The sequence below is a fragment of the Muntiacus reevesi genome, chromosome 12, assembly GCF_963930625.1.
Source record: "Muntiacus reevesi chromosome 12, mMunRee1.1, whole genome shotgun sequence".
NCBI lineage: Eukaryota > Metazoa > Chordata > Mammalia > Artiodactyla > Cervidae > Muntiacus > Muntiacus reevesi.
Genome location: NC_089260.1, coordinates 68,080,432 through 68,092,740, shown reverse-complemented (window position 1 = coordinate 68,092,740; position 12,309 = coordinate 68,080,432). Strand labels below are relative to the sequence as shown.

Below are 12,309 nucleotides of genomic sequence, written 5' to 3'. Positions count from 1 at the left end.
ATTCTCCAGGCAAGAACACTGGAGTGGGCTGCCATTTCCTTCTCCAATGCATGAAAGTGAAAAATGAAAGTGAAGTCGCTCAGTCGTGTCCCGACTCTTAGCAACCCCATGGACTACAGCCTACCAGGCTCCTCCGTCCATGGGATTTTCCAGGCAAGAGTACCGGAGTGGGTTGCCAATGCCTTCTCTGGGTTTCCTTACAAAAGGAAGAAATTAGGACACAGATACACATGTAACAGACCTCATGTGAAGACCCAGGGAGAAGGCCATCTGTAAGCCAATGGAGAGCAGCCTCAGAAGGAACCAACCCAGCCAACACCTTGACCTTAAACTTCTAGCCTGCAGCACTGTGAGAAGGTAAACTTCTGTAGTTTAAGCCACTTGGGCTGCAGTACTTTGTTACAGCAGCTTGAGCAGACTAATACAGCAAGTAATTGAGCAAACAGATTTTTTTTTTCTCTCCGAATCACAGTCATTCAGAGGATGCAGTTCTGTAGGTTTGCTTATGCAGCTTCTCAGACCCATAAAGCAGTCAGGCTTCTCCTGTGGTCTAACTCCATTGTTCAAGGCCAAGGTGAGTGACCCAGCCTAAGAAAGGTGTGTACCATGGCTCTGCAACTTGGCTACAATCTGCACTGTCCCCCAACCCAACCCAATCCAGCTGGTCACCAGCCACCAGTAACCTTTTGAATGAAGACTAGCAAAACCATCCATTCAGATGTACCCACTCTTAAAGCTCAAGTCAACTGATCGTGAGTCAGGGGCAACCTCTTTCTCATACCAAGGGCAGAGAAAGCAAGTCCAGGTGTGCTGAGTGGGGAAGACCCTGGACATCTTTAACTCTGGCTCTTCTGCTGCCAACTGCAGACACGGATGTCTTAAGTCATCCGTGTCTCATTTTCCTTATCTGTATAGTGGGTATAAAAATTGTACCTACTTCACACAGGATTAGTGCAAGGATTAAAGCATCAGATTCATATGAAAATGCTTTGTAAAGCTTTAACATTTCCTACACAGGTTAAGGGGGCCTTCCCTGGTAGCTCAGTGGCAAAGAATCCTCCTGCCAATGCAGGAGACCCTGGTTCAATTCCTGGGTCAGGAAGATCTCCTGGGTCAGGAAGATCCCCTGGGGAAGGAAATGGCAACCCACTCCAGTATTCTTGCCTGGAGAATCCCCATGGACAGAGGAGCCTGGCAGGCTACAGTCCATGAGGTCTGAGCAACTGAGCGACTAAACAACAATAACAACAGCAATAACAACACAGGCTAAAAGTCATCAACTTAACAAAACTGTGGGCATTTACCTTGCAACAGTCCCTAGTGGCTCAGACGGTAAAGCATCTGCCTACAATGCAGAAGACCTGGTTCAATCCCTGGGCTGGGAAGATCTCCTAGAGAAGGAAGTGGCAACCCACTGGAGTGTTCTTGCCTGGAAAATCCCATGGACGGAGGAGCCTGATAGTCTGCAGTCCATGGGGTTGCAAAGAGTCAGACACGACTGAGCGACTACACTTCCACTTTAGACCCTGTATGGGGCATGTATGACATTGCAGACATCCAAAAACTACTAATCACATGATTTGAACACGTTGAGATGAATGGTGTGGAGTCCCTGCCCTTGCAGAGTCCACAGGTAGAGGAAGAGAGGGACATTAAGACAGTGTACACGGCAAGCGCTCTGGTGTATAGTGACCCAGGTGCCCACACGGCCCAAGTCGGCCTCCCACCCCTTTCGGTAAGTCTGGGAAGTTTTGCAGGAAGACATGATACCTAGGTGGGTAGTGAAAGCATAAAACTAGAGTTAGCCTGGTTAGGGAGGCTCACTGCAGGGAAGGAAGGACATATTCTATCAAAGGACAGACCGTAAAAATAGAAAGCATTGAAGAGGACGTGTCTTCGGCTTCTTCCGGAAGCATTCCTTGAGACAAGGGTTTGCGTGCAAGTATCTTGCTTGAAGGTGGTCCCAGGAAACCCACCCAGGTAGACAGGAGAGGAAGAAAGATGGTAGGGAAAGGAAAGGAATCCAGTCTTGAGGCATTATCAGACTAGTTAGCTCTGTGGGTGACTGCAGCTGAATCTTGGTGGAGAACCTGGGAAATGGTATAGAAAGTGTGCCTCAAAGTTGTCTGGCCCAAAGGGTGAAGGTGCTGAGGACTCTATGCTGGCGTCCATCCGGAATCTGTTAAGAGCAGCTCCTCGCGGGGGCGCAGGGAGTGGAGGGGGTGATTTGCTTCCTGGAGATTTTAGCCTGCAGCGCACATGGGCAGAGTGCCCTCCAGTGGCCAGAGAAAAACTGTGCAAAGAAACTGGCCGACCGCAGAACCTGGGAAGAGAATGCAGGCCAGGCGCCTACCGCATCCGCCATCGTGGGCGTACAGGAGTACAGATGCTTCGGGGTTTCTAGAACACAAGGTCCAACACAGGGAATTGCAGGCCATGAAGCGGAAGAGATAGGCGGAGGAGAGGGCAGGACTATGTGAATATAGGTCATGCTCCCGTGTTTCAACTTTGTCCTGAGGGAGGGTTTTGAGATTGGGAAGGGCATGGTCTGTATTATATCTTTGAAATATCACTTTGGTTGCCATATGGAACATGCCTTTGAATGAGATAAGACCAGTCCTGAACCCAGGAAGAGGGTCTCATATTAATTAATAGTCAAGGAAGGGACTTCCCTAGTGGTCCAATGGTTAAGACTTTGCCTTCCATTGCAGAGACTGTGGGTTTGACTCCTGGTTAGGGAACTAAGGCCTTGCATGCCACACAGTGCAGGCAAAACAAACAAAAAACCTTATAGCTGGACTGTATTTAAAAAATCTTTTTAAAAAAATGTTTAAAAAAAACAGTCAAGGAGGAAAACAGGAAGGACCTGATAGGAATAGTGAGAGGGTTAGAAAAAATATGTTGGAGACAAAAAGAAACCCACCTGGACTTGGCAGTTTATTGGATCTGAATATGATGGGAAGAAAGGGTCAAGGATGACTCTGAGGGTCTCTAACCTGGATGACTTGTCCATGCCGGTGCCATCAACTGAGTCAGAGAATGAAGAAACAGGAGCAGGTGTAGGTGCGGAGGACATGCAGTCACGTGCAGCACTTGTAATTTGAGGAGTGTGAAGGCAACCCAGCATGGAACAGAGAAGCCTGGAGCCCAAGGAGAACTGACTTGGAAATGGGATTCTAGAGATTCACACGTGATTGCTGGTGAAAGGTTGAGAGTGAACAAGATGGCCCAGGTGAATGTGCAAACTGAACCTTGTAGGGGTCAAGGACAGAACCATAACAACAATCACCAACACTGAAGACAGTAGATGAGCCAAAAAATAAATAAATCCTTAAAGGGGCCAGGCACAAAGAAAATAGATGTGGTATAACTAGCACAGAGAAGTCGAGAGACCTATGAACTTGGGTGTGATCACAATACGGGTTCCCAGGGATTCGCAGGGAGCCTTGCACGGAGATTGGTGTAGTGATGTTCTCATTTTGGCTGGCAGTCTGACCTTCCCTAGATTCGTTTCACGCGGATGGACACAGAGCGTGAACAGGCACTAGAGATAGCTAGTTTGAGAAGTTAGGGTGGAGATGGTTAGTTACAAGTGTCTTCAGCATCCAGAGCACCTTGCAGTTTTTCTTATCAGAGGCACTTAGAGAAAGTGGAGGGGGAGAGGAGAAAGAAGGAAGAAAGGAAGGGATCACTAGAGGAGGACCCAGAGATGAGGAAGAAGCATTGATATTCAGCAGGAGAAGGGAAGATGCATTGTCTGGAGTTGAAGCCAAAGAGATGAAGATATGATGAATGAGATGATTGTATGAGTAAGGAAAGTGAGAGCCTCAGTGTTCTCAATAGCATATCAGACAAGACCATCTACTGAGAAGAATCAAGTGGAGAGTGAAGTTAAGGAGAGTGATTAGAGCTGAGAAGGGCCACTGAGAATAGCAGAAAAGGAAGCTGACCAAGGGCAGTATTGCGCAGGCAGAAATCTGGGCCCAGCTGAGACTGGAGACCATGAATTTACAAATTTTCTCTTTTTCTCGTCATAGTTTTTTTTTTTAAATCCTCATACAGGCTATTAGTACAAAGTATTTTTACAATAGAATACAAAAATAATTTATTTTTTTAAATGTATTTATTTTAATTGGAAGGTAATTACTTTACAATATTATGATAGCTTTTTGCCATATGTCAACATGAATCAGCCATAGCTTTGCCACTTAAAATTATCAATTGGTCTTAGAATAACACACTAAAAATGATTTGGAAACAAATTCAACATGAAAAGCAAAAAAAAAAAGATTGTGAATGTTTAGTCATTAAAAAACAGTTTTCTAGTAAGCATTTGTCATTCATGCCCATTTACATGGCATATTATATCATTATACTCATTTTATGTCAATTGTTAGGCTTCAGTTAAGCTCAAGTCAGCGAAATTGGGACCATGAATTTTCAATGGTCCCAGCCCACTTGGTGACGAGGCTACGGTGAGATGCGTCAGGGTCCCGTTCTCTGTCCTCTCTGGGTGCCTGTGCGTGGCTGCAGGTGCACGTACATGGGACCGCAGAACTTCACCTCTGAGGACTGTGTCTGGTTCCTTCTGTGTCTATCTGTCCAGGAGCTGTATTCTCAATCCTATGACGCCGTTGGGGTGATGTTTGCCTCCATCCCGGGGTTTGCAGACTTTTACTCTCAGACCGAAATGAACAACCAAGGAGTGGAATGCCTCCGCCTGCTGAATGAGATCATTGCTGACTTCGATGAGGTAAGCGGGAGCCTCAGAAATTTACAATCGTGCATAAGCATCTTTGCTGTCGTAGTGTTGTGTTGTTCATTGTAACCAATGTCTGCACTTACAGAATTCCAGACTGCATTAAAGACACAGACATGTGTCATCTAATTTCATTATCACATGAGATAAAGGCGGTTGTTTCTCCTGGAGGACCAGGAACGTGAGCTTCAGTGAGACTAAGAACTTAATCCAGTGTCATGCAACCAGCAAATAGCAAAACCACGACTTGACCGGAGGCCAGTGCTACAAGGCCCTGACATCACAGAGATGGGGCCATTTCTCCATCTGCTCAAATTGCCAAAGATAAAACCATCAATTAGCATTTGCTCACAGACCTACACAAAATGTTAACACACCCCAGATGGTACTTTCTTCTTCCAGTTTCCAGGAATGCAGGAAACACTCATGCCACACTTTACATTAATAGGCTTTGCAGGAGGGGGTCTTCTCCTCTTCACCACCCCCCAGCTTGACATAGGACACCCATGTCCATCCACATGCCTGAATCCTAGATGGGAAGTTTGTGAGTAATTGAAAAGATGTCAGGGAAGAAGCCAGGCAAAAATGTGGGTTCAGCTGAAGTCCAGCCTCCTCAGCCTGATCCCCCAGGGAGCTCAGGGCTGTAAGTGGTACCACAGAGGTCCACCTTGAGGCAGGGCTTTTGTACACCTGTCTAGGTCAGCCATTGGCCACGGGCCACCCCCGTGGGGGTGTGTGATCTTCCAGGCATTGTCAAGAAGAGGGCTTTCAGGGCTTTTCTCCAAAATGGGTATAATAGTACACTGTTAGCAGCCAGCCCTGAGGGTTCTCAGGAGAATGAGCCCATACAAGAGAACTGAGCCAGTATCAACAGCATCTACCCCATCCCCCTAAGCAAAGTTCTCTCCCTTAATCCCCACCATCCATCTAGAATGTCCTGTGGAGTCCCGCTTCTTAATAGTTCTTGGATACGCCCTTCACCATCTCACCATCAAAGTGGCCCTTGACCTGCTTTAGGCCATATTGTTTCTCATCTGAATGAGTACAGTCACCTTACCATTCACGCTTCTGCATCTGACTACCAACAACCACCAAAAGCAACAGTATTTTGTTACATTCCTTTGAAGCCTAAAATCCCTTGGCGGCTCCTCTTTGCCAGTCTTCCCAATAAACAGAGGTCGAAGACAGCGTCTCTGTTGGTAGAGATGGAGGTTTGAGGAGGGAAGTTGGAAAGACTAAGAGAAGGAATCAGTCCTTCTAAGGGGTTTTAGATCAGGAGGAACAGGAGGAAAAAGGAGATTTGGGGAGAAGGTGAAAGAAGAAAGAGGAGAAGCAGAGATGAGAGAGTGGAAGAAAAAGAAGAGGGGGAAAGATGAGGAAGAAGAGAAGCCACGGAGGAGAAGGAAGAAAGAAGAGAATGTAGTCCACAGGAAGGAAAAATAAGACTCCCTGGTTTGCCGACCCCAAGCCCCATCAACCTCCTTTGCATGGGTCCTTGGATCATCTGGACATGCCTTCTTTCTTTGCTCTCTGGAGTTTGTTTGTTTTCCACACAATACTTATTTGTATTATAGTCTACATACTATAACAAAAAATTATCAATGTGACAAATATATAATGAACTTCTGCAAGGCAAGAAAAATGAAATGCAATAGATAGACAAAGTACATGGCGTTTATAACAATAATTGGCAAGTTTGGAGATTTGTCAGATCACATATAGACACTGCTTGGATGAAGCAGATAACATATTGTTACCTAAAGGATATAGCAAGCAGTGAAGATACACATTGGAGAGATCAGCCTCATCTCCTAGAGAGAAATGTGAGCTTTGGGGATCCTAAAATTAAAGAAAATATTTTACCGTTATTACCAACAGTGTCAAGTCAGATTGCCTTCTTTCTTTGGGTCCAAAGAGACCCTCTAGACTCTGCCTTGACTGATCTCCAACCAGATACCTTTCAGTGATCGTGTTGCTCTTCTTGCTGATGTAACTGCCACTGGAACCCGGCTCAGAGGAAGGCGGAACATTGCCTGGAGCACACACTGCAGGACTGGGTTTGTGATAACCCAATGGCAGGACTTCTCATCCCCAGCCTCTGCCTCATCGAAGGCTGAAGAGTCCCTCATATCTCAGTGCTCCTCACAGAGAATTAATAAAGGCATTGATAAGGAACCCCATCATGGCTCCTGATGCTCTTAGCTGCATAGTGGATGTAAAACGAAGTAGCAAAGCTTCTAATCAACTTTTGAGGAGGGAACAGCTTTGTCTGGACTGGAAATTGGCCTTCAGCCAAGTAGTTCCGAGGGTTTCTCAGGTGGCGCTAGTGGTAAAGAACCCGCCTGCCAATGGAGGAGACATAAGAGACACGGGTTCAATTCCTGAGTCAGAAAGATCCCCTGGCAACCCACTCCAGTATTCTTGCCTGGAGAATCCCATGGACAGAGGAGCCTGGCAGGCTACAGCCCATTGAATCGCAAAGAGTCAGACACGACTGAAGCGACTTAGCAGGCATGCATGAAGTAGTTCATAAGAGAAGAGAGGAAGGCAGCTCCCCCTCCTGCAGGAATCTGGGGAAATGCAATTGTAAGGAGGCAGAGGGAGGGAGGTGGGCAACCAAAAACATGCCAAAATCTCTGAGCTAAAATATCAATAGTCAAAGGGCTGCTAAGAGACCAAGCCTGCTTAGTGGCATCTGAGGATAAACGTCAGGCATTAAACGGCTGAGGACAGACACCGCTCCAGCCACTTTCTGCCCTAGGCACAGTTTGCAGGATCTCAGAATAGTGGCTTTAACTTTAGCTCAAGAAGTGAAGTTACTGCAATACAGTAACCAAGTATAAGGCTTTTTCTGGTGGTTCAGTGGTAAAGAATCCACCTGTCAATGTAGGGGACCCACATTTGATCCCTGGGTCAGGAAGATCCCCTGGAGAAGGGAACGTCAACCCACTCCAGTATTCTTGCTTGGGAAATCCCATGGACAGAGGAGCCTGATGGGCTATAGTCCCTGGGGTCGCACTTGACTTAGCGACTAAAAAACAATAACAACAAACCAGGTATAGACTAATGGTGCCTTAGACCAGGATGCTGACATGAAATGCTAAAATTTTAAATACACACTGACAGTAAAGCCAAAAGGAGATGTTGATGGATTTTGGAATATTTGCTGTTTCTTCTTTAATCTAATAAGATAGATTTATTTATTTCAGAGACTCATAGGAACTGATCTAGTGCTTAAGAGTATCTGGTCACACCCGTCTGGGCACCTAACACTTAGCATGTGATCAATAAACATATGTTGACGGCCTGGATGTTTGATTCTGAGAAAGGAAAGTGGCTACCTCAAAGATACTAACTCAGCCCGAGGTGGTCCTCACCGTGAGCCAAGGGCTTGTTTCCAGGAGCCCCAGGCTGCTGGAAGCACGAGGACCAGGACTGACACTGCTGTCTGGGTCTGTTTCAGCTGCTCGGAGAAGACCGGTTTCAGGACATTGAGAAGATTAAGACCATTGGCAGCACCTACATGGCCGTGTCAGGCCTGTCACCTGAGAAGCAGGTAAAGAATGCTCCGGACTCGACCACACCCTCCGGCAGGGACCGCACTGTGGTCCTGTCGCTGAAGGTGGGAGCGTGGTGGGCTGTCAGCGCCCAGACTTGGCGACCGGTAGGGAGAAACTCTGATAAGTGGACCTTCCAGGTGCGTGATGTATTTGTTCCCCATGTAAGCAGGATCCACTGGGTGACATGATGCTTCTTTATGACTGAGAAGCCTCTAGGCTTCACTCTGAACCTCATTGTTCACTTGATGTGCAAAGTAAGGAATGAGAAATACTGATTATGACTCAGTTGCAGGTGTTGCTAAACCCCTGATCCCAGCCTGTTTTCTTATTCTTACTTTTGTTTTCTCCTCCAAAAGTAATGATAATAATAGCTCCACTTTTAAAAAATGAAAGTCAGACTTTAAAAATAATTTTATGTATTTATTTTTTTGACTGAACTGGGTCTTTGTTGCTGCAAGGAAACTGAGGCTCAGAAAGCAAATGTCTATGTGAAACATCCCTTGAACAGACACTGTGAGTGCTTCAAAGGAAAGAGACACGGCCCCTAGATTGGAAACATCACACATGTGAATGTAGGAGTGTACACACACACACACACACACACACACACACACACACACACACACACACACACACACACACACACACACACACACACACACCCCTGTGAACAGCATCAACCTGAACAGACACGGGTAGGGGTAGGGAATGGAATCTGAGAGTCACACACTCTCTGGAGCAAATGTCCTAGCACCCTGTGACTTTGGACACTGATGACTGAGCGGCTCATAACCTGGTTACTTCCCTTGAAGGCGGGTGTGGGTGGAGTTAGGTTGGGACACAGACCAGACCCCTGCAGCAGAAACGATCCTGTTTGCCCGTCCAATGACTTCTTCTCTCACGTTCGCTGCAGCAATGCGAGGATAAGTGGGGGCATTTGTGTGCCCTGGCCGACTTCTCCCTCGCCCTGACTGAAAGCATCCAGGAGATCAACAAGCATTCCTTCAACAATTTCGAGCTCCGGATTGGTGAGTAGCAGCTGGAAGGCTGGCTGGCCTCACTCCATTGAGCCCTCCCATGCCCTGGGCATCAAGCCAGGGGCGCTTTTTCCCACAAGAACACAGCAGAGCCAGTGTGACCTGGTCAAGGACAGGCCTGTCTGGGCTGCTTCTTGCTCAAGATGCTGGAAGCAGGGGAAGGATTCTGGCCTGTGTGCAGAAATACCAAGCAAATGATAGGCTGTGGCTCCCCCCTCCTCCAGCTTGTCTGGAATCCCACCCATGCAAGGCATTGGGTAGAGAAAAAGCTGGCTGTCAGTCATTTCCCTCTGTGTCATCTGATGCTGGGGGTCAATGCATTGCCCTATAGTTCTTCTGGGTATTTGCCTTGAGCCAAAAGCCAGGATTCTGTTCCTAAGGATGTCAGATGCTGAATTGAGCCAGGGACAGGCAGATAGCATTAGAGTTCTTCACTCAGCCACATAGCTCAGCATCCTTTGAGCTTTGGGATACCCTTGTGCAAAACAACAGCACAATACTCACAGTGATGTGATAATAGTCATTTACAATTTGTAAAACTCGTTAATTTTTTTAGCATCTTTACTGAGCCTAGGGGGTGGGGGTGGGGTGGCTCCTAAAGCACAGTTTAAAAGTGAACGTGTTAGTTGCTCAGTCATGTCAAACTCTTTGTGACCCATGGACTGTAGCCCATCAGGTTGCTCTGTCCATGGGATTCTCCAGGCAGGAATACTGGGGTGGGTTGCCATTCCCTTCTCTAGGGGATCTTCCCAACCCAGGGATCGAACCTGGGTCTCCTGCACTGCAGGCAGATTCTTTACCATCTGAGCCACCTGGGAAGCCCAATCTGAAAGCCTTTGCTTAGTCCACAGTCACATCATATAGATGAGTAAAGTCAGGTCCAGAGAAGGGGAGCAACTAGCCTAAGATCACACAGCCAAATGGTCCTCCAGCAGCAGCTCCAGGATTTCCTTACTGAGACTAGTGACCTTCTGGGGTCCAGTGTGCAGTCTAAAAACAGATGTTCTTACAGTTCTCATGTCTTAGATATCCTCTGGCTGGTGTGCCATTTTACTTTCTTGGTTCTGCTTTAGTAGCTTTCAAGTATAAAAGGTCAAGTAATACCCATGCCTGACTTGTCAGATCTAAGGACTGCCTTTGTTCACTGGAATAAAGCATTGATATTTTATGTTTTGATTGATGGATGGGATGTTCAGGGCTTGTTTCCACATCTTTCAGTGGCCCTACATGTCCTTTCTGAAATCATTGAATACATGATCGAACCAGGAACAAAAAGCAGAACTATAACCCTGAGCAATGGCTTCGTAATTTCAGGAGATGTTGCTGAGATTAAGGCCAACCCGTACTTTACACTGGAAGCATAGTTTGGAATTTGGAAAATTATGTGCCCAATGGGATCAGGCACCTCAGTTTGTGTTTTGGGTCTGCTGTGACCAGATCTATGACTTGGGCAAGTCTTTTAAATCCTCTGGGACTGCCCTGCTCTGGTGCTCCAGTGGATAAGACTCCACGCCTCCAGTGCAGGGGGCACAGGTTCGATCCCCTGGCAGGGAACTAAGATTCCAAATGCCTCGAGGTGCGGCCCAAAATTAGAAAACAAAAACAAAACTCTCTGAGTGTCAGCTTTATCCTGTATAAACTGGGTTTTATATTGTTACCTCATAGTAGTAAGATGAGATGAAAATAGGTGCCTCAGTGGTAAAGGCTCTGCCTGTCAATGCAGGAACCACAGGAGATGTGGGTTCGATCCCTGGGTCGGGAAGATCCCCTGGAGGAGGGCGTGGCAACTCACTCCAGTATTCTTGCCTGGAGAATCCCATGGACGGCGGAGGCGGGTCCCTCCGAGACCTCCCTCTTCTCTCATCTCTTCCTCCTTTGCTTCCCTCACAGGCATCAGCCACGGCTCCGTGGTAGCTGGCGTCATCGGCGCCAAGAAACCACAGTACGACATTTGGGGCAAAACCGTGAACCTGGCGAGTCGGATGGACAGCACGGGCGTCAGCGGCAGGATCCAGGTCCCGGAGGAGACCTACCTCATCCTGAAGGACCAGGGCTTTGCCTTTGACTACCGAGGGGAGATCTACGTGAAGGGCATCAGTGAGCAGGAAGGGAAAATCAAAACGTACTTTCTCCTGGGAAGAGTCCAGCCCAACCCCTTCATCCTGCCCCCGAGGAGACTGCCCGGGCAGTACTCCTTGGCCGCGGTCGTCCTGGGCCTCGTCCAGTCCCTCAACAGGCAGAGGCAGAAGCAGCTGCTGAACGAGAACAACACGGGCATTATCAAGGGCCACTACAGCCGGCGGACTTTGCTGACACCCAGCGGGCCAGAGCCGGGAGCCCCCGCCGAAGGCGCCGACAAGTCCGAGTTGCCATAAACGCATTTTCTTTGTGTTTCTTTTTTTGTATTTCTTTTATATATAAAATAAATATACTAATAAAAAGGTTTAATTTTTTTTAGAACAAGGATGGTTTCATTGGTCTCTGGATGCTCTAGATAGAAGACATGATCTGAGTTTCTCTCCCGTCACAGACATTTCTTCATCGTCTGTTATATACATGGTTTATTGGGAAGCGAATATAAGTAAGACCTTGTCCTTGTTTTCAGAGGCTCACAATGGAGTGTGAAAAGAGAAATCTGTAAATAGAGACTCAGTATAGTGGGATCTGCATAAAGAACTGCTGCTTATAGAGTGCTTGTCATGTGCCTGGTACATGATAATTTTAATGGATAATATTCCTATAAACCAATACATAATACTCTGCTTTCAGAGTATTTAGGGGCTTCCCTGGTGGCACTGAAAAGTGAGGTGTAAATGAAAGTTGCTCAGTCATGTCAGACTCTTTGTGACACCAGATTCTCCAGACCAGAATACTAGAGTGGGTAGCCTGTCCCTTCTCCAGGGGATCTTCCCAATCCAGGGATCAAACCCAGGTCTCCCGCATTGCAGGCAGA

At 47.1% G+C, this 12,309-nt stretch overlaps 1 protein-coding gene across 1 annotated transcript in view; it reads left to right on the top strand.

Moving 5' to 3' along the window:
* The window catches only part of ADCY8 (adenylate cyclase 8), a 225,457-nt gene extending 213,726 nt beyond the window's left edge, over positions 1-11,731 (top strand). Inside the window, exons 15-18 of the mRNA XM_065902994.1 lie at positions 4,607-4,753; positions 8,223-8,315; positions 9,233-9,347; positions 11,247-11,731. Of these exons, the coding sequence (XP_065759066.1) occupies positions 4,607-4,753; positions 8,223-8,315; positions 9,233-9,347; positions 11,247-11,731 (840 nt within the window). The remainder of the gene's footprint in view (positions 1-4,606; positions 4,754-8,222; positions 8,316-9,232; positions 9,348-11,246) is intronic.
* The last annotated feature ends 578 nt before the right edge of the window (positions 11,732-12,309 follow it).